We start from the raw sequence: 22,756 nt of genomic DNA, 5'->3' as shown, positions 1-22,756 counted from the left end.
TTAGCCGGTCATGCGATTTTGGTACAAAAAAACCTATGACCTTCTTTAAGATATTTCATTCAATGGCGGTTCATTAGTTTAGCTACGGGACGAAGTTACTTTTACTGTTTTTAACCGACTTCAAAAAAAGGAGGAGGTTCTCAATTCGTCGGGGCCTTTTTTTTATGTATGTTACCGAATTACTCGAAGATGGCTGGGCTGACTTTACTATTAAGAGTATATGATTAATATATTTTTATTTATAATACGACACTATTACACGTATTTCCACTTTTATTTTACTCCGACACAAAATTCCGACAGCAGTTTAGTCGACGTTTAAAACGTTTTCGTAAATCCATAGTGAATATCACAGATTAATCAAGCTCTCAACCGTGTGATATCGTGTCAAATTGCTGTCAAATTTTGTTCATTTGTTTTTTTTTTCGGTTATGGTTGGAACGAAGGCACTCACGAATTATATTGATATGCAATAGTTTATGTGGCAATCGTACCTACAAGATGTCCTAAGTGTGAGTGAGATGACTAGTATATGAATAAAGACAACAAAAATTGATACAAATCCCATTATTTGGAATTATTCATTATTTACTTACCGCCGAATAACTTAACATAGGATGGCGCGCCGTCGCGAATGAATAATCCATATGTTATTGTATATGCTATATATGTATAATAATTATATTAAGTTTGTTCAAAACGGAATATTATGAATAAGAAAAAGATGTCAGCAAGGTTTCGTTGGGCAGTATGCTATGTGAAATTCACAGACACAACATAGTCTTCATCCTATAAGTGTATATTTCAAGCAATTCTAAAAACAAATCTAGATCTGAATAACCAGTTCTTTAAAAAATGTAAATTCTATTTCGAGATGGAATCTAAACTTTCTTTCGAAACTTATCTGCGATTCTAATTGAAATTCTTACCATTTATTTATTTTAAAGCACAGACTTCTGATCAACCGTCTCATCTTACTTATTTCATTCGGAAACTTAGAACTTGATTACATTTGGTTAAACAGAGGCGGCATTAAAACTTTGAAAATGGAATTGATTTGAAAAACGGTATAATTCCTAATTTAGAAATATTTCGTTATGTTAAATCGAATATTTGCTTTGCAGTGGATTGAAATGTCAATCAATTCGATGACAGACAGATGCGTCAGCGTGGAATTCACATTAAAACGGTTTACGTTACGGATATTTTATTATTTGAGTCATCAATAAATTTTGACGTAAGATTTATTTTTCGTGAACGAAATACGAAAACAGTCGAAAGTAGTCTCAGTTATTAATATTAGCACTAGTAGTTTGCCCGTGAAACCTGGTGTTTATTCATTAAACTTTTAGGAATTTCGAAACCTATCACATGTTTTATTGTGAATTAATTTCATAGTAAACTGACGACGTTTGCACGTTTAACATTTTTTATTTTTTTTATAAAGCCATAGCAATCTAAACAGCCAGTAGCTTCCTTCCGCTTTCTTAAATTAATTAATTTTAGAAAATAATTAATAAATAACTTAGAATTACTTGCAATTTATGCAATCGAATAGCCTCCTTCATTTTCTGCACATCTACGGCTGGAGCTCTCCAAAATAAGCATTAACCGATGTACTACGTTCAACTATCATCCCTCAATCACTGGGACAAAAATCAACTTACGTTATTAATACAACAGATTTGTTACTAAGTTTATTCTTTGTTGCATCATAACATGGTTATTAAGACCAAAGCACAATCTCTAAATTTCTTTCCATAATCTACAAATAGTGAATATCAAAAGCAGCTTCATTGAAGCGTCAGCGTCATAAGTTAAAAATTATAGTTTTCAATTACTATAGTTTTATTTAATGTATCGTTCGTGTATTTGGTGACAGTCGCTATTAAACAACTTCGTTGTATTTTATACTTATTTAATATACCTTAAAAGGCACAACGTTTTATAAAAAGTGATATATTCAGGCGTAAATATCCGTAAGTGAATGGATATCTATCAAGTGAGGCGACGATGCGTTAGAATACAATCGTGGAAGACAGATGCTTCTACTATTTTCTCCTCTACGAGATTAATATTGTGAGTGTAAAACAATACACTTACAAACCGGGCTAGCTGTTGTATCCGTGTACTGGTGTATAGTACAGAGTGACAGGATTTTTATTGCTTAGAAGAATGCGATAATTTGTCAAAAATAATGTGTTATAAATGGTAGCTGGTTTCGTTTACCGTACCCACGCGCACTGCAAGAAATAGAATTTATAACATTATGCACTAAATTGCTATTGTTCAGAAACGTCGCCACGATGACAGTGTTTGAAAAAAGTCGGTCGTATTTTTTGCATCAAATGCATGTAACTTCCGCTTAGTATAAAATTGTCTCTTTAAGATAGAAGCCAATGCGAAAAAACCCTAGCTATGTTCCTTTCATTAATCAAACTAAAGCATGGAAACATTGTATAAATTACAATGAATTTAATGTTCAGCGTTGAACAAATAAGGTTTTCTCTGCTAAACAAACACGTTTCATAAAATATATGTAATATTTGCGATGGAAAGCTCACTTGTTTGCCTGTATAATGCATTTAGAGCATAACTTATCTTATAAATTATATTTTAGTCTTAAGAGCGCCTGGCTTGGAGCTGCTAGATACTGAGGCAATTTTATTATGATTCCTCCAGCGTATTCAGTTTTAGCTTACAATTTTGTTATTCTAATCTTATTACATTATACATCTTGATATATCATATATGCACGTTCGGCTGATATCATAACACCAGATAATATCCAGAAAAGCGATCTTATTAAAGAAATAAGCCATCAGTCCAGATTTATATTCCACGTACTACGCATCTGAATATAAACAACCTACACCTTGAATTTCGGGATTTATTTCACACAATTTATTTACAGTCCATAGATTGTTGTTTATGTACTACTGCACTTCTACGGGTTTGTTTCGTTTGAGCAGCTCACTATTAATATTGGTAGGTCATTATTTACCAATAATAATTTGTCGACGCCTATTCATAAAGATGTGGTTTTACTTTATTATCTATCAAACAGAATTAGGTTGGCATAGATTAAAAAAAAAACGAATTGTTCCCACAACAATACTTTCTCACGTATAATACAAAATCGAAGCTCGATACAATAGGAATTAGGCTACATACTTTTATCTTACATATACGAGTACGTATAAACAACGGCTTCAGATATCTCGACAGAACTATAATCGCCGTCGCCAGGTGACAGTGAACCGTGAAAAAGATGACACCGAACGGCGCCGTGCCACTTACAGGGCGACCATATTCTTGATAAGAGGCACTAAAGCTATCAGCTGTATGTGGAATATGTTCCGTGATACTGCCTGTTCATATTTTGTGATTCCAGTGCGTGCTAAGATAGCGCATATTTCGTGTCAAACGACTTTTCTATTGCAGGTTGGATTTTTCGTTTGCACTTGTAGACCCTAGCAATTTGAAATTTAGTAGATATAGGACACAAGTGAAACGCGCTGTAGCTCATTACGCACTGACTTTATTGGCGCTCATCTGTGGTGACGCAGCACGCACCTATATATACTTATTTATCTACTATTTCCTCCCCCCTTATTTGACAATTATTTTTATCTAAAAATATTTTTTATAGTTTACTCTAGGAATATTTCTCAAAACCATCTTAGTTTGCGTCCTCGTCGAGGGAACTGATGCAAGTTTCACATCACTTCGGTGTTGATTTTCCTCCTCACTTCGATTACTGTTCCCCGGTTGAACCAGTTGGTTTTTAGACACATTCCTTGACAAAACAATTTGATTTTTGTGTTTTTTAACATTAATACCTTCACAAGTCTTTATTAAGTATAACACTTTACCCAACTGTTTGATAATAGTACCTTTACACCACACATATCTATTTTTATTTATAAAAGATTTAAACATCACTACATCGTCTGGTTTAAAATTAGTTCTTAATTTTCCGCCGTGATATTTAGTCTGCAAGCACTGTTTGTTTTGAACATGATTATTCAGACGAGGGGACGAAGGCGACGGATGAGGAATTAAAAGATCTAGTATTGACCTCAGTTGACGACCGAATACCAGTTTCGCGGGAGACACCCCCGTTGTACTATGCACAGAATTCCGATAGTCGAATAAATATTTTAATAACCTATTATTCATATCTTGCGCATTTTCACCTAGCAACAAAGCTGTTTTTATGCCCTTTTTCACTATTTTAACATAAGTCTCTGCTTGGCCGTTACTGGAGGGATGGTATGCCGGCGAGGTCAAGTGACATATTCCGTTTAATTTACAAAATGCATTAAACTCCTCAGATGTAAATGAAGTGCCGTTATCGCTCACGATTGTTTGAGGTACCCCGAACCTAGACATGAATTCACATAATTTACTAATAACCGATCCCGATGTTATATTGTTATTCATATTAAAACACTCAACCCACTTACTGTAAGCATCAACTATTACAAAAAACATTTTATTCTGAATTGGTCCAAGGAAATCTATATGAATTCTATTGAATGGTTGTGTCGGATACGGCCAGGGCGCCGGCGGAGCGCGGGGTGGCGATTGCCGCATACTAATGCATGTTGAACAATCTCCGATCATTTTTTCTATCGCTTCATCAATTCCCGGAAACCAAAATCTAGAACGGGCCTCCGCCTTAGTTTTTACTATACCTAAATGTGACTTGTGTAATTCTAATAATATGTGTTTACGTAAATTTTCTGGAATAACTACCTTATGCCCCCGCATTAAAATTCCATTTTCTAATGATAACTGCAACCTACATTTAAAATATGGTAATAAATTACAATCATAAACTTTCCGAGGCCAACCCTTAAAGACATAATCACTAACTTGAGTGAGTACCGGGTCATTTTTAGTCTCATGTTTTAACTGATCTAATGTCACCGGTAAACATCCTTCTAAAATAAAATTGACGTATGTAGCCGTCTCGTTCCATCCACGTACACTACCGGCGTCTTCGCGAGTTCCTCCCGGACTAATACTCGCAGCTCCGTCGGTCGACGCCGCTGCTGTCGCCGGCCGAATCCCGCGCGATAAGAAATCTGCACTATTGTTGGCGCTTTTGACATACTCAATGGTGTAGTTATATGCTGACAAAAATATTGCATACCTTTGCAACCTATTTGCAGACACCTCTGGAATACCCCTATGGGAACCGAAAATTGAAATAAGCGGCTTGTGGTCGGTTCTTAATATAAACGGCTCGGATCTAGCATATAAATATTGATGAACCCGGCGTACCCCAAAGATTATAGCCGTGGCTTCTTTTTGTATTTGAGAATACTTTTTTTCAGCTGAGTTTAGCGTTCGTGAAGCGAACGAAACTGGACGTTCTAAGCCGTCGGCTCCGACCTGCGATAACACCGCCCCTAGCCCGTAAGGTGAAGCGTCCACCGTTAATATGATTTTTGCGGTTGAATCAAAATGAGCTAATACGTTTTCTGAAGTTAAAAATGTTTTTACTTCCAAAAACGCCCTTTCGTGTTGCGGGGACCACGACCATTTAGCTCCTTTTTTTAATAAATCATACAGAGGGGCTAAGTGCGTGGATGCATTGGGTACAAAATTCCTATAATAATTAATTAAACCTAAAAACGACTGTAATTCTTTTAAATTTTTAGGGACTGCAGCTTCTAAAATTGCTTTAACTTTTTCTGACGATTTCCTTATCCCGTTTTTATCAATTATATATCCGAGATAATTTATTTCATTTTTGAAAAATTCACATTTCTCTTTTCTTAAAGTTAAGCCCGAATCTTTTAATCTATCGAAAACTAATTTTAACCTAGCCCAATGTTCCACCTTGTCTTTTCCTGTAATAAGGATATCATCCAAAAAGCAAAGTACGCCATCTATCCCCGATAAAATACTTTCCATGGCCCTCTGAAATATGGCGGGGGCCGAAGACAACCCGAACACAAGCCGTTTAAATTTAAATAACCCTTTGTGTGTGTTTATACAAGTGACATGTTTATCATCTAGCAATTCGAACTGATTATACGCTGAAGACATGTCTAATTTTGAAAATTGTTCCCCACCATGTAATCGTGTAAATAGTTCTTGTATAGTCGGTAAAGGATATTTCTCCACTAATAACTGTTTGTTTAACGTTTGTGAATAATCAGCGCATAGACGAACCGTACCGTTATGTTTTAACACCGGCACAATAGGTGACGCGTATTCCGAGAACTCGACGGGCTCGATGACCTTGATCTGCAATAAACGGCTTATTTCTTTATCTATTTTATCCCTTAACGCAAACGGAACCGGCCTGGCTTTCATAAAAACTGGTTTTGCATTTTCTTTCAAGTGCAATTTTATTTTATATTTATTAAAACAACCTAATTCGTCGGTAAAAATATCCGAGTATTTTTTTAAAAATGATTGCAATTCCGATTCCGGTACCGACGACACATGATAACAACCGTTAATTGGTGATAATTCTAAATTAAATTTTGAAATAAAATCGCGACCAAGCAATGGCGGCCCTCCATTTTGTATGACATAGAAATCTAATACGTTTGTTTTATTGTTGTATGTCACTGGTAACCTAGCTATACCTAAACTTTGAATTAAGCCTCCGTTATAACTGATAAGCTTTTTGTTGGTAGGAATTAAAGTAACACTGTTAAAATAAGAATAATAAGTTTTATCTGATATAGCGGTTACAGACGACCCACTATCAATTTGAAATTTTAATAAAATATTATTGATAGATATTGTTTCGGTCATAGGCCCCCCGTTATTACTGCGAATATTAAAAAACTCACCGTCGTCACCCTCGTTCACCTCATCTGAGTCTACGTAATTGACTTTTTTACACATTCGGTGCAGGTGACCCTTATTATTGCACTTCTTACACCGGTAATTTACAAAGCGACACTCACTAGATTTGTGATTCTTTCGACCACACACGGAACACTTATCACCGTCACTACGATTGGTGCGGCCCTTTGTCATTTTAAACAAAGGGTCAACGCTGACTCCTTCTGCTGTGCCTGCTGCCGTAGTCGCCATGCGTGCACACCGCACGCCCTCCGCCAGGTCAACCGCCTTTGCCATCGACAACTCCCCGATTTCCATTGCGAAGAGTTTTTCTTTTTCGGTACCCGGAAGCATCCCCATCACAAATTTGTCTAGCAAAGCTTCTTCTAAATTCTTGAAACTGCAATGGCTCGCTAGACCTCGTAACCGCGCCGCCCACTGCGCATGCGACTCCCCCGGTCGCTGCGACGCCGCGTAAAAGTGATGACGTTCTGCAAACCCGCAGCGCTTTGGAGTAAAATGTACATCCAAAACTCGTACAATTTCCACATAACTCACTGCGTCAAGAGTTTTTGGAAAAACGAGATTGCTGGCCAGTTGATAAGTGCTCTCGTCGAATGCGCTGAGCAATATGGCGCGCCTTTTAAGACCTCCTTTGTCCGATTCACCATCGATGTCATTTGCCACGAACCACTGCTGGAGTCGACTTTTATATGTGACCCAATCTTGATGCTGATGATTAAATGTAGTTATATTTCCAAAAAACGGCTTTGAATTGGAAAACATTTTAATCCGCCTCAATTCCTTTGTTCGTTTTTTATTTTTCGCTTTGTGGGTAGATGTTCCTCGTCGCCACTAGTAGATATAGGACACAAGTGAAACGCGCTGTAGCTCATTACGCACTGACTTTATTGGCGCTCATCTGTGGTGACGCAGCACGCACCTATATATACTTATTTATCTACTATTTCCTCCCCCCTTATTTGACAATTATTTTTATCTAAAAATATTTTTTATAGTTTACTCTAGGAATATTTCTCAAAACCATCTTAGTTTGCGTCCTCGTCGAGGGAACTGATGCAAGTTTCACATCACTTCGGTGTTGATTTTCCTCCTCACTTCGATTACTGTTCCCCGGTTGAACCAGTTGGTTTTTAGACACATTCCTTGACAAAACAATTTGATTTTTGTGTTTTTTAACATTAATACCTTCACAAGTCTTTATTAAGTATAACACTTTACCCAACTGTTTGATAATAGTACCTTTACACCACACATATCTATTTTTATTTATAAAAGATTTAAACATCACTACATCGTCTGGTTTAAAATTAGTTCTTAATTTTCCGCCGTGATATTTAGTCTGCAAGCACTGTTTGTTTTGAACATGATTATTCAGACGAGGGGACGAAGGCGACGGATGAGGAATTAAAAGATCTAGTATTGACCTCAGTTGACGACCGAATACCAGTTTCGCGGGAGACACCCCCGTTGTACTATGCACAGAATTCCGATAGTCGAATAAATATTTTAATAACCTATTATTCATATCTTGCGCATTTTCACCTAGCAACAAAGCTGTTTTTATGCCCTTTTTCACTATTTTAACATAAGTCTCTGCTTGGCCGTTACTGGAGGGATGGTATGCCGGCGAGGTCAAGTGACATATTCCGTTTAATTTACAAAATGCATTAAACTCCTCAGATGTAAATGAAGTGCCGTTATCGCTCACGATTGTTTGAGGTACCCCGAACCTAGACATGAATTCACATAATTTACTAATAACCGATCCCGATGTTATATTGTTATTCATATTAAAACACTCAACCCACTTACTGTAAGCATCAACTATTACAAAAAACATTTTATTCTGAATTGGTCCAAGGAAATCTATATGAATTCTATTGAATGGTTGTGTCGGATACGGCCAGGGCGCCGGCGGAGCGCGGGGTGGCGATTGCCGCATACTAATGCATGTTGAACAATCTCCGATCATTTTTTCTATCGCTTCATCAATTCCCGGAAACCAAAATCTAGAACGGGCCTCCGCCTTAGTTTTTACTATACCTAAATGTGACTTGTGTAATTCTAATAATATGTGTTTACGTAAATTTTCTGGAATAACTACCTTATGCCCCCGCATTAAAATTCCATTTTCTAATGATAACTGCAACCTACATTTAAAATATGGTAATAAATTACAATCATAAACTTTCCGAGGCCAACCCTTAAAGACATAATCACTAACTTGAGTGAGTACCGGGTCATTTTTAGTCTCATGTTTTAACTGATCTAATGTCACCGGTAAACATCCTTCTAAAATAAAATTGACGTATGTAGCCGTCTCGTTCCATCCACGTACACTACCGGCGTCTTCGCGAGTTCCTCCCGGACTAATACTCGCAGCTCCGTCGGTCGACGCCGCTGCTGTCGCCGGCCGAATCCCGCGCGATAAGAAATCTGCACTATTGTTGGCGCTTTTGACATACTCAATGGTGTAGTTATATGCTGACAAAAATATTGCATACCTTTGCAACCTATTTGCAGACACCTCTGGAATACCCCTATGGGAACCGAAAATTGAAATAAGCGGCTTGTGGTCGGTTCTTAATATAAACGGCTCGGATCTAGCATATAAATATTGATGAAACCGGCGTACCCCAAAGATTATAGCCGTGGCTTCTTTTTGTATTTGAGAATACTTTTTTTCAGCTGAGTTTAGCGTTCGTGAAGCGAACGAAACTGGACGTTCTAAGCCGTCGGCTCCGACCTGCGATAACACCGCCCCTAGCCCGTAAGGTGAAGCGTCCACCGTTAATATGATTTTTGCGGTTGAATCAAAATGAGCTAATACGTTTTCTGAAGTTAAAAATGTTTTTACTTCCAAAAACGCCCTTTCGTGTTGCGGGGACCACGACCATTTAGCTCCTTTTTTTAATAAATCATACAGAGGGGCTAAGTGCGTGGATGCATTGGGTACAAAATTCCTATAATAATTAATTAAACCTAAAAACGACTGTAATTCTTTTAAATTTTTAGGGACTGCAGCTTCTAAAATTGCTTTAACTTTTTCTGACGATTTCCTTATCCCGTTTTTATCAATTATATATCCGAGATAATTTATTTCATTTTTGAAAAATTCACATTTCTCTTTTCTTAAAGTTAAGCCCGAATCTTTTAATCTATCGAAAACTAATTTTAACCTAGCCCAATGTTCCACCTTGTCTTTTCCTGTAATAAGGATATCATCCAAAAAGCAAAGTACGCCATCTATCCCCGATAAAATACTTTCCATGGCCCTCTGAAATATGGCGGGGGCCGAAGACAACCCGAACACAAGCCGTTTAAATTTAAATAACCCTTTGTGTGTGTTTATACAAGTGACATGTTTATCATCTAGCAATTCGAACTGATTATACGCTGAAGACATGTCTAATTTTGAAAATTGTTCCCCACCATGTAATCGTGTAAATAGTTCTTGTATAGTCGGTAAAGGATATTTCTCCACTAATAACTGTTTGTTTAACGTTTGTGAATAATCAGCGCATAGACGAACCGTACCGTTATGTTTTAACACCGGCACAATAGGTGACGCGTATTCCGAGAACTCGACGGGCTCGATGACCTTGATCTGCAATAAACGGCTTATTTCTTTATCTATTTTATCCCTTAACGCAAACGGAACCGGCCTGGCTTTCATAAAAACTGGTTTTGCATTTTCTTTCAAGTGCAATTTTATTTTATATTTATTAAAACAACCTAATTCGTCGGTAAAAATATCCGAGTATTTTTTTAAAAATGATTGCAATTCCGATTCCGGTACCGACGACACATGATAACAACCGTTAATTGGTGATAATTCTAAATTAAATTTTGAAATAAAATCGCGACCAAGCAATGGCGGCCCTCCATTTTGTATGACATAGAAATCTAATACGTTTGTTTTATTGTTGTATGTCACTGGTAACCTAGCTATACCTAAACTTTGAATTAAGCCTCCGTTATAACTGATAAGCTTTTTGTTGGTAGGAATTAAAGTAACACTGTTAAAATAAGAATAATAAGTTTTATCTGATATAGCGGTTACAGACGACCCACTATCAATTTGAAATTTTAATAAAATATTATTGATAGATATTGTTTCGGTCATAGGCCCCCCGTTATTACTGCGAATATTAAAAAACTCACCGTCGTCACCCTCGTTCACCTCATCTGAGTCTACGTAATTGACTTTTTTACACATTCGGTGCAGGTGACCCTTATTATTGCACTTCTTACACCGGTAATTTACAAAGCGACACTCACTAGATTTGTGATTCTTTCGACCACACACGGAACACTTATCACCGTCACTACGATTGGTGCGGCCCTTTGTCATTTTAAACAAAGGGTCAACGCTGACTCCTTCTGCTGTGCCTGCTGCCGTAGTCGCCATGCGTGCACACCGCACGCCCTCCGCCAGGTCAACCGCCTTTGCCATCGACAACTCCCCGATTTCCATTGCGAAGAGTTTTTCTTTTTCGGTACCCGGAAGCATCCCCATCACAAATTTGTCTAGCAAAGCTTCTTCTAAATTCTTGAAACTGCAATGGCTCGCTAGACCTCGTAACCGCGCCGCCCACTGCGCATGCGACTCCCCCGGTCGCTGCGACGCCGCGTAAAAGTGATGACGTTCTGCAAACCCGCAGCGCTTTGGAGTAAAATGTACATCCAAAACTCGTACAATTTCCACATAACTCACTGCGTCAAGAGTTTTTGGAAAAACGAGATTGCTGGCCAGTTGATAAGTGCTCTCGTCGAATGCGCTGAGCAATATGGCGCGCCTTTTAAGACCTCCTTTGTCCGATTCACCATCGATGTCATTTGCCACGAACCACTGCTGGAGTCGACTTTTATATGTGACCCAATCTTGATGCTGATGATTAAATGTAGTTATATTTCCAAAAAACGGCTTTGAATTGGAAAACATTTTAATCCGCCTCAATTCCTTTGTTCGTTTTTTATTTTTCGCTTTGTGGGTAGATGTTCCTCGTCGCCACTAGTAGATATAGGACACAAGTGAAACGCGCTGTAGCTCATTACGCACTGACTTTATTGGCGCTCATCTGTGGTGACGCAGCACGCACCTATATATACTTATTTATCTACTAAAATTGAATAAAAAGTAAAGTTAAGATATTTCAAGATATTAATTTTACAGCTTTTTTTCCTTAAGCCATTCTACTTCTTACGTTAAAACAGACGGCCAATTTTCTTTTTATTATCATACTTTTCTACGCTAGAGTCAATGTATTTAAAATTTTAAGAAGCATTGTTTTACTCAATTCCCTTTACGATATATATTATTTAAAGCCCAAAACATCAAATACTTTCCTAAATTCGGCAAGTAGAATACATGTAAACATGTATAAAGATATATATGTATAAATTAATCATCAACTTCAGATTAGAATGTTCAAAACAAAATAATGAGTAACAAGTTAATAAATTACATAGTTCATTTAATATTGTGATGTGTTATACAACAATGAAGGCAAAAATGGCAGCGGGGTTCAAAACCCAGCTCGGCCAGACATCTGTCAACTGTCGTTGACCTCTGTCAACGAGCATGTCTGGACTGACTTGGAATTCGGAATTCAGCTCACTTATGAACTTCGACTGGTAACTAGACGGAAAATTGCATCAATTTGACATTGCTTATTCAAAGGGGTCGGTGGGTGTACCTCTCAATCGTGAACTCAACCTGATTTATTGAAACGTTTAAAATGTGTTTTGAACAGTTAGTCAAGTATCATGTTTATTAATATTTTTTTCACAAGCTTTTTAGCGATAAAATATGTTTCAATTGGCTTAGAAACTAGAAATTTAAATAAACACTCACAAAAAATAATCGTGATGATGAATATTAAAGCTATAAATATTATACATATGTTATCATAATATCTTAAAATTTTAAGGTTTTTTGAACGAATTCGTGTCAATTTTGCCAGTAAAATATAAAACTCAACATCAAGTAATGTTGACGTTCGTTTTTTGAGATACAATCTCTTTTACAGCGCTTCCAAAAGCCCGTAGGCTCTTCGTTATGCCAATATTGCGCACCGATACCAGTAATAATATATGAGGCTTCGTTAGAGTTTTTAGCAAAACAAAAATTCTACTGCTTTTACTAAAAACTGTATTTAATAAAGATCTCTATTTGTGAAATGTTAACAATCGACTAACATTAAATAATAAAATATTTGATGTATGAAAGACGATGACAGGTACATGACTTATCTTCCTTATTCCTCCATTTTTTATAAGATAAAATACTTCTTTCATATAATTGAAATATAAGCATGATATTAGCGTTTTATGTCTTTTTTATGGTATAGGCTGGCGGACGAACATATGGGCCACCCGATAGTAAGTGGTCACCATCACCCATAGACAATGACGCTGTAAGAAATATTAACTATTCTTTACATCGTCAATGTGCCACCAACCTTGGGAACTAAGATTTATGTCCCATGTCTCTGTAGTTACACTGGCTCACTAACCCTTCAAACCGGAACTGAACAATACCGAGTACTGTTATTTGGCGTTAGAATAACTGATGAGTGAGTGGTACCTACCCAGACGGGCTAGCACAAAGCCCTACCACCAAGTAAAAATGTATAATATCTATTAGAATATTTTATATGGTACTTGGACTAACTACTGGGCTGCAGCTTTTATTGGGTGATGCAAGTACTTACATAAAATAAAAATATAAATTCGAGGGCTATACAATAAATCTAGGCGGCATATAAGTGCCATTCTTTTCAAGGATTGGGTCACTTCTACATGCAAGATTGTGCTATAAATCAATAGCGAATTTGCAACTTTGCCAGTCACAATATTATATTATTTACCAAATTGCGAGATATGCAGAAAAACATCAAATATTTATGTTCGGCTTATGACATCTAGTGCAATATTATTACTGCAATCTCGACTCAATCAACACTGAATCAACAAAACACGAATACAGAGCCATTTAATATTGAACGTAGCTATTTCAACATTCTCGTAATGCGCTCATAGATGAAAGTTCCAGCTGAATGCTATCACAGAATGTTCATACATGTGTACTTTGCATATTGGAAAACAAATATAAAACTACACCAGTTCTGAAATTTGTATTACAACGTTTATGTTGTCTTGGGTCTGGATGTTCGTGGTACCATCGTTACTTTTGATTTTTCATAACACAGTGCTTTAGCTACTTACATTTGGATCAATGTAATGTATGTGATGTTGTCCGATTAAAAAAAAAAACATGTAAGTATACGAAATATTTCGTTGTTTGATCGCGAATTAACATAACTTATTGTGTTAATTTTGGAATATTTTGCTATAAATCTAACGTAAAATAAAAGTACACTTTTCTATAGACAGGGTAATTAAACGAAAACATTTCTCATACTAGTGGTAAAAACTCAGAGTAACGCTTTGAGTAATCTATAGTCTGGCTAAGTTATTTCTAGCAGCCATTCATTCTCCATTATACTGCATAATATCATTAATTTGCGCTTGATAAAAGTTATAATGGATACCAGTTATATCTTCAGATGTTATATTTGTACCTAAACTTTGCCTAATGGCTATTATATAAATTAACGTAAATATTTGTCTCATAGAAGTATTTTTACGCAAAGATGTTTTGAGCGACTTTAAGCTTAATCTGCTTTATTGTACGGAAGTGAATGGAATAACTTTTTTCTTACCAAACGAGAGCTAATCAATAACATCAGAGGAGTGTTGTTTTATAAATCCACTTTTCAGATTCGAATCGAAATTATATTGAATCAACTTTGTTATAAATCATCTACTAGATGGTAAAAAAACTGTACTAAATACATATATTCCCTTGTCCTTATAAATATTTATGTGAAAGTATGACATTAGTTTATTAGTAGTTTAACTTTAATAGGAAAAATATTATCAGTACACCCCTATTGTAATGTAACTAAAACATTAATGATTGCTCGATTTAATGTGATGGATTCTTTGATATAAAGTACCGTATCAGCATTACAGTATATGGTCGATAAAGTAAATTACACATACATGTAATGAAAAAAAAAATATTTAGTAGTTCAGTGATAGAAATGTAACAAACATAAACAATAATTATTTAGTTTTTATTATGCTTTACTTTATATGTAGCTGAATACTCTATACTAAAAAAAAAGTACTTTCCCATTAATGATATCCATTCAGCACTAAATTGATGTTAATGGAATTATTTTTAAGCAAATTTATACTTTTTATAATAAGCCATTACGATTATATTACATATAGGAACATATAGGAACCAAAATTGTATGGGATGAGTGTAACGTTTCCTATCCGTTGTTATCTCATTTAATTTGATCATCATTTTTTGTACTTTATATCATACTTAGCGGCGAAGAAAATATTTTTGAGAGAACTCGAGCAGAATAATGTATTAAGTTTCAGATATTTTTTGTTAATGTTTTCATAAAAGAGGCGGGATCCTAATAGGAAGATATATGGAATATGTTCCTGTACCTACATTTGCATAACATTACTAATATAATAAAAATTATGTGAACGCCAAACTCCTGATACAATAGCTGCTCGTATATTGAAGCAGTGTTTTCTTTTATATATCGTATAAAACAAAACAGACGCATTAACGATGGGTACCTACCGCGCTACTTAAACTCTCCTCACCTTTCTGGGATAAAATATAGCCTTTTTTATACCCCAGAGCACACACGGTAAAGTTATAATTTAGTTTTTTGACTCCGTTTTCTTTACAGTAAATGCAAATATTATTTTATAATTGTTATGAAAAGTTTTTAATAGTTTCCTTTCTTTACGTTATTATTATATTAATAACAAACATTATTAATACTTTAACGTTTTTAATATTTGTATAATTTATATTTTTAGGTAGTTCAACCACTAGTTACTATTAAAAAGGCTTGAACAGATAGTTTAAAAACTAAATAAAATATCATTTGATCTTATATTTATACTATTAATTGTTTCGCCTATTTGACTTTGATATACTGTTAACATTGCACGAATATACGAAATTACAGTTTCGTGGACGGAGCCGCTTGAAACTGCTAGTACAGTAACTTAGGTTTAGTCGTAAGTTTTCCTGAGTAGCAATATGTTTTTATGTCGGTTTTACGACTCCCCGGTGACTTTTTCATCAAAACACAGCACATTTAATATATTAGGTACATATAATACTAATGAATTGCAAAGTATTTTTATAATAAATAAAATATACAACACTAGGAACTAGTTTTGTATGAAGAATTACTTATTTATTAGGTACATTGTTATGTTAAAAACTGAAAATATATATTTTCTATCAGCTTATCATTTAAATTAAACTCTAATATTATACTATCCTTGGGCATTAAAAACTCTAAACAAATGACTACGTTTATAATTAAAAACCATCGAGCATCCCGCTGAAATTTAGTACAATCACACAAAAAGTTGAATTCATAAATTTCATGTTGTATTTTATTTTTTTTTTTCTGTAATTAAGAGACTACGATCATTAATTACGGAGCCTCCAAAACGAGGTTGAATATAATTTTAGACATTTTTAATTTGTCCGACGCTTTGGGATAAATCAAGGGATAACAGAATGGGGTAAATCCGCCCGAATCTTATCCGAGCCTTACTATTTTATGTATAAATAACACAAAAACATGTTGCTATAATTAAATGCAAATTTTCTAGATCCGACCCGACATCGTACGGTTAAAATAGGTAAGGATTCATATTTTAATGTTTCTAACTACAAATAATAGACTTATAGGGTTTCCTGCCCCATATTCCAAACTTAAAGTTTTTTACGATATTTGTAGGCGGACGGGAAAATGTCCGCCAATAGACATTAGCGCTGTAAGAATTATTAACCATTCCTCACATCGTAAAAGTGCCAACAACCTTGGAAGCTGAGATATGCCGAGATAGTATTTCCCTTGTGCTATTTTATGTTATGAGTAAGCAAGCGAGTAAATGGGCCAACTGATGGTAACTAGTCGCAACCATCCATAGACAATAGCACTTTAGGAAATATTAACCATTCCCAAACGGCCGTGCAAAGCCCAGACAAGTGAATTTCACCAAGAAAAGTGAAATTTCCAGAAATCCTATCATAGAATTATCATATCTTATTAAGTAGAAGTAAACCAAGTACGAGTATATGAATGAAATAGTATTGGTATAGCGTTATCATATTTAGCCAGGACCATTTTAATAAATTTAAATTTTAATATCTTACTAGTATAGATATCGAATGAACTAGTGCTGCTATTGACGTTCAAGTATTTTATTCAATCGAAGTTTGTATTATGATTTTTAAAATATCCAATCTCCGTCACAAAAGTCGAAGCTGTAATCTATAAATCTATAATATAAACAAAATAAATGGAGCGAGAAGTTGTTTAAAGTTTTGATATCCGAAAATGTTAATCTTACTCGATCTCTTTAGAACTTAATTCGAAAGTTTAAACATGCTACGACTCAGCCGATTCCTTCGTTATTTTAAACAATTGGCAACACTGCGGGTTTTCCCAAGAAATTTTACGGTATCTTATTACATAGAGCATTGTTTTCATCTGGCATAAACCTTGATGAATTACAAACAGGGTTAAGGGCGTAATGCAACAATTTTAACATGATTTTTTAATTTATTTTATTAATATAAGAATTAAAAACATTAAATGCTTATATATATACAAATATGAACGAAAGCTAGTGACTGTGTAAATCTTGACCGCGCGGAATGGTGTCAGGAATGCTAGCAGCATTTCCCCGTTGAATTGCAATTCCGATCCTCTGGGCCAAAAACGAACCAACCTTCTCGTCACCAGTGGAGGCAAAGAGGCGAGGTGTGACTTTAGATGAAGCTTTTTTATTTTATTATGATTAAATCATAATCATAATAAGTCATGTTATCAATAATTGAATGAGATTAAATAATTACATTACTAAATGAAAACCCTTCGCTTCGCTCGAGTCGAGTAAATACAACTAAACAAATACGGTTTATTAAATTTTACAGATAATATCGCAATAAATTTCTCGATTATACAAATTTTGCGCATATATGTTTTCGTACAAAAACTCATAATTTTTAACGATCTATAATTGTGGATATGTTTCGCCGTTTTTTTTTCGTTTGTTACGGGTCTAAAGACCTGCACGAAATAACTATTATCGAATATAGATTTATCATATTAATATTAGGATCACAATTTTGTAATTTAGCCTACAGAGGTGGTGGGATGGAGATTACAAAATATATTATATATTTGACATAAACTTATTTAAATATGTTAACAGAAAATATCACGTTTTTTTTCAATTTAAACGGCAATTTCGTTCTATTTCTTTGAAGAGCATATAAAATTCCGTCGTATAAAATTTGATGTTGATATATCTCTTTGAGCTTATAGACTTCGGGGCTGTTTGACTGATCACCATGAAAGCTACATATATGTTTCAGGAATAAAAAACTATCAACTTTTTTGTTATTAGATTGCTCTGCAGGACATCAACTTCTATACCGTGGATGTTTATGATATCTTTTTTGCTTTGATTTTGATCAACGTGAATATTTTATTGCAAGTCATATCGCAGTTAGCTAGTTAAATATGTCACACTATGATGTAACAAAACATATGTATATGTAAATCGTCTGTCAGTACGAGCATCATTTGAATTGAACAATCGCGTATTGTTACATCACTCTTTTACTCTTTCTAAATAGTTATAGTTCTTGTAAAGTACACTTTTTATTCAAATATGAGTGACATAGAAAGATGCAAGCCCTGAAGCGGTTCCTTTGTGCCTAACACAAAGGCTTATAAAATGAGAATAAAGAGATTTTAGAACCAGCATCGCGGCACATAAATCACTCGTTACTTCGGAGTTAGTTTATAGTCTGAGCTCCAATCGTGTGATATGTGCGCTCATCTATTATTTTATTGAAATAATATTTGAATAAGATATGACATTTGCTCGGGGTTTTTTTACTGCCTAAGTATAAATATTTTTTATGACTTATGTACATGTATTTTCACAGCAGTTCTGATGAATAATTTTAAATATATAAAACGGTTCCCAGATTCTGGCAGAAAATTAAAGCAAAGATTACTTCGAAATAACAAAAACAGAAGCAATCTAGCAAATCTTAAATGCTCTAAGTTCAATGGTTTGTTCTTCAAACAATCCTCAAAGAATCTGAAGCATTTAATTTAACTCGCTTTGAGTAATAGTTTTAGTCGCTAAAATATTTAACATTCTATCCCACGACTACGACTATATTTGGTGCTGAATACGTAATTTAGCATCAAATGTAGTCGCCTTATTTAATTAACATTTTTTACAAAACAATATATCTGTAGAGTATTCATTAATATAGGTAAAAAATAAGACATTATTTTTTTATTAAATTTAAATTTTGACTAATATATGTTAAAAAAGGTTACATTTATGAACGAATAAAAAAGTATCCACATTAAGTTTATGATATAATTTAATAAAATCGTTATTGGTTCTCAGACTATAAAAGAGCTCATTCAACTATAAAACTAACGATTAATCACGTGTGTTATAATGAACAGAGTGTAAATAATGGATATTTACACGCAGTGCATACGTAATTTCATATGCATACGAAGCTTATATTCGTGTCATTTTAAAACATAATATACAGTGATATAACTTTACATATACTTAAATATGGTGTTTGAAAATAATAAAAGAGTTTTAAATATTTAAAGGTTTTACATATTTAATAAAATTTTAAAATGTTTGACTGACTTACAACACAATTGTTATTGTATATTGTAAATTCGTAATATAAAAAAATAGATCTCGCTGAGTTTCTTTCGCCGGTTCTTCTCAGGTCTGAGGTATTCCGAACCGGTGGTAGATTTTCGACTATCAATAGGAAAGTGTAAATACTTCCATTTTGAATAAAGGTTTTTGACTTTGACACACATCCTAAAGCGGTGAGCCTAAAGGGATGAAATTTTACACAGGAATTCCTTATGGAACGTAAGTAAGCACGTTATCAATCATGAGAGAATTTGGAAACTAAGAGGAGATGAAAGTTGTTATCGAAATTAGTTATATTTGATATAAGAAATATTAAATTCGTTGTTGAGACTTATGTTAACCAGTTATAGTCAAATGCAGTGTTTGAAAATTCATCACTTATGAACTTTTGGATGAAAGTTTGTATGTGTAGTTAGATAAATTGTAATCGCTATTTTTGCTTCTATGTATGAGTAAAAAATAGCTGTAAAAGCGCTTATGGAAAGACATCACCCAAAAGAGTATAATTAGGGATGAAAGTGTGTATGGTAGTGCATCATTTTTTACACGAGAAACATGGGTTTGATTTTTTTGGCTTCTGTTCATAAAGTAAAAGACAGCTAGTAGTATAACAAATAAAAGCCTTGTATTTATTTTAAATAACTAAATTTTTCTGATCAAATTTATTTGGTAGGTATATTTTACCAAATGGTTATTGAAGGAAACTTTTTTCCCATTTTTATAGTAAGGTCGCCTTAGGTAAATAATTACGCTTATTTTACGTATACGCTTTATAAAAAATATATTTTGACAATATATCATTATTTTCATCTTACATTAATTTATTAAGATAAGTTTCGCCTGAGGCTAATAACATAATTTATTCTCAGTTTTAGACTTACAAAAACACAGCGTAATATTTTTGGTTGTAAAATTATACAAATGTGAGATTTTCAAATTTGGTGAACAGTGATAATTACAAAGATTAATAAAATAATTATAATTTCAGTGTACCTCAACAAAAGCGGTCCTTGGTAAGTTTAGGTTTGCATATTAGAAATTTAAATACATGAAATGCTGTAGATGCTTTAGCTATAATAAAATTTTAAAAGCATTATTAAAATAACACCAAATGCACGTAATAATAATAGATAAATAAAAAACACTTAGGCACGAAAACACACGTATATGAACAGCCCCGATTGCTTCCACGCATTTATTTATTTATAAGATAGATATTTGCTTATGCAAAGCGTATTATTACAATTAAAGAAACATACATTTCGGCTCTGCTCATTAGATTTTTTTGTGCTTATAAAATTTTATGAGCTATCGATTGATGATCTTAATAAATAAGACAATTTAAGGGAATGATAAAGCTTTTTATATTTTTGGTCTGTTATGATGTTTTTTTTTTAAATTAAAAAAGGATCCCTTTAATATTAGTTAAGTTATTGCTCTTGTCTAATATGCGTAGACACAATTCATACAGTCTTTTGACGTACTGTCATAATCTAATCCAAAACATTAAAATGATACCACAGACAATTACTAATTAGTTATAGAATATCCTAATCTAATGAAGTTCTTTGAAGAACCAAACTTGTCATGGGCGAGAATAAATATTAATACTGAACGGGTAAAAATTATGTCATTTTTTATCTTCAAAGATCAAATGATAACAGATAATACTCGATTTTAATAGTTATTAGTTTGGGCACAAAACCAAATTAAAAAAAAAATAATCTTAGTTGTAATAATTAATCGGTAGAATCTTTCGAATAAAAAAATGTAATTAAAATCTCTTTTATAGTGAATGGGATTGTGAATTGACGTAGGTGTGAGCAATGATAGCCTCAGAAGCCGATTGTTCAAATCCAATCATCACGCCCCTCACTAAGAGGAAGTTGCTTTTATAACATCACTCGCATTTGTAATTACTGTGGTCACTGCATTTAACGGAAAAAAAATCTTTTACGGTTTATATTATTTTGTATTTATAAAAATATGATTCTGTTCATATTTTTTTTCTAAATTAGGTATACATAATTGATAATGCAAAATCTATTTTATACTGTATTATTTATTTCAATGTTAGTTATGACGATAAATAATTTTCATACACATTATTTTTAATTCGAATTATATTTTTATTTTAGTTATTTACAATATTCAATTTAATATCTAAGTATCTGTGAATAATCATAAAGACCAGAGATTTTATCGCTCTTAGAGCGATCAAAGAAAAGTGGGAGGCCACGATACTTGAAGAGGATGAGACAAAAACCTCTACATGTACCTTTTAAAATCTTGACTTACTTAAAATGTGGTTATATTTTTTAGTGTCACATTGACCGAATATATAACTTGTGCCTTGCATATAAGTCTCACAAGACGTGCTCGTGTTAAAAGAAAATCTTCTGCATAGGAGCATGATCCAAACTCAAAGGCGGCTCTAGCCAATTTACAGGCAGTTAAGTCAAGTTATTTAAAAAAAATCACTTCCAACATGGAGTAAGAAAAATAACAAATATTTATAGTGCCTCATACATGTGAAATTCTGAATTAGCACACATAGTTTACTACTATTTTTATTAGTATGGTTCTAAAATCTTATTCTTTGAGATTGACCACAGTGGCGTATATTCGGTCTGCCTTTACGTTTAAAATTTACACAAATAATATGATCTAGACATTCCATTTGTTTTACCGTTTTATATGAAGCATCTATTGCCGCACTTAGTTGTTTAGTTTTCTAATATAACGACTGTAACATACAAATATGTTATACACACAAAATAAAATAAATATTATTCGGTAGGAAATGAAAAAGGTCCAAATAGTTTTTTTTGAATGATTAATATCTTATTGACAGTTCTTTTAGTCTGATTGCAAAATATTATCATCAATTTATCACTCAACGTAGAAATACTCGCTGCGACAATATCTTAGAGCTAAAGTTTCGTCCAAAGTTTTATTTATTAAGAAAATAAAACGACGTTGTACGATAATTTAATGTCTTAGTAATAATAAATTAAAAATAATAATAGGTACAAAGATAGAAGATTAAAATAATAATTAAAACATCTAC

At 33.9% G+C, this 22,756-nt stretch overlaps 1 protein-coding gene across 2 annotated transcripts in view; it reads left to right on the top strand.

Moving 5' to 3' along the window:
• Positions 1-22,756, top strand: part of LOC124536436 (GTPase-activating Rap/Ran-GAP domain-like protein 3) — a 228,422-nt gene that overhangs the window by 88,876 nt on the left and 116,790 nt on the right. Inside the window, exon 2 of one of the 2 annotated variants that reach the window (XM_047112996.1) lies at positions 20,675-20,699. The exons of the other annotated variant lie outside the window; for it this stretch is intronic. Within the exon in view, the coding sequence (XP_046968952.1) occupies positions 20,675-20,699 (25 nt within the window). The remainder of the gene's footprint in view (positions 1-20,674; positions 20,700-22,756) is intronic. 2 annotated transcript variants of the gene reach the window in all.

This window comes from Vanessa cardui, chromosome 2, assembly GCF_905220365.1.
Source record: "Vanessa cardui chromosome 2, ilVanCard2.1, whole genome shotgun sequence".
Lineage (NCBI taxonomy): Eukaryota > Metazoa > Arthropoda > Insecta > Lepidoptera > Nymphalidae > Vanessa > Vanessa cardui.
Note: the sequence above shows the minus strand (reverse complement) of the source record. Positions and strands in the feature narration are given on the sequence as shown.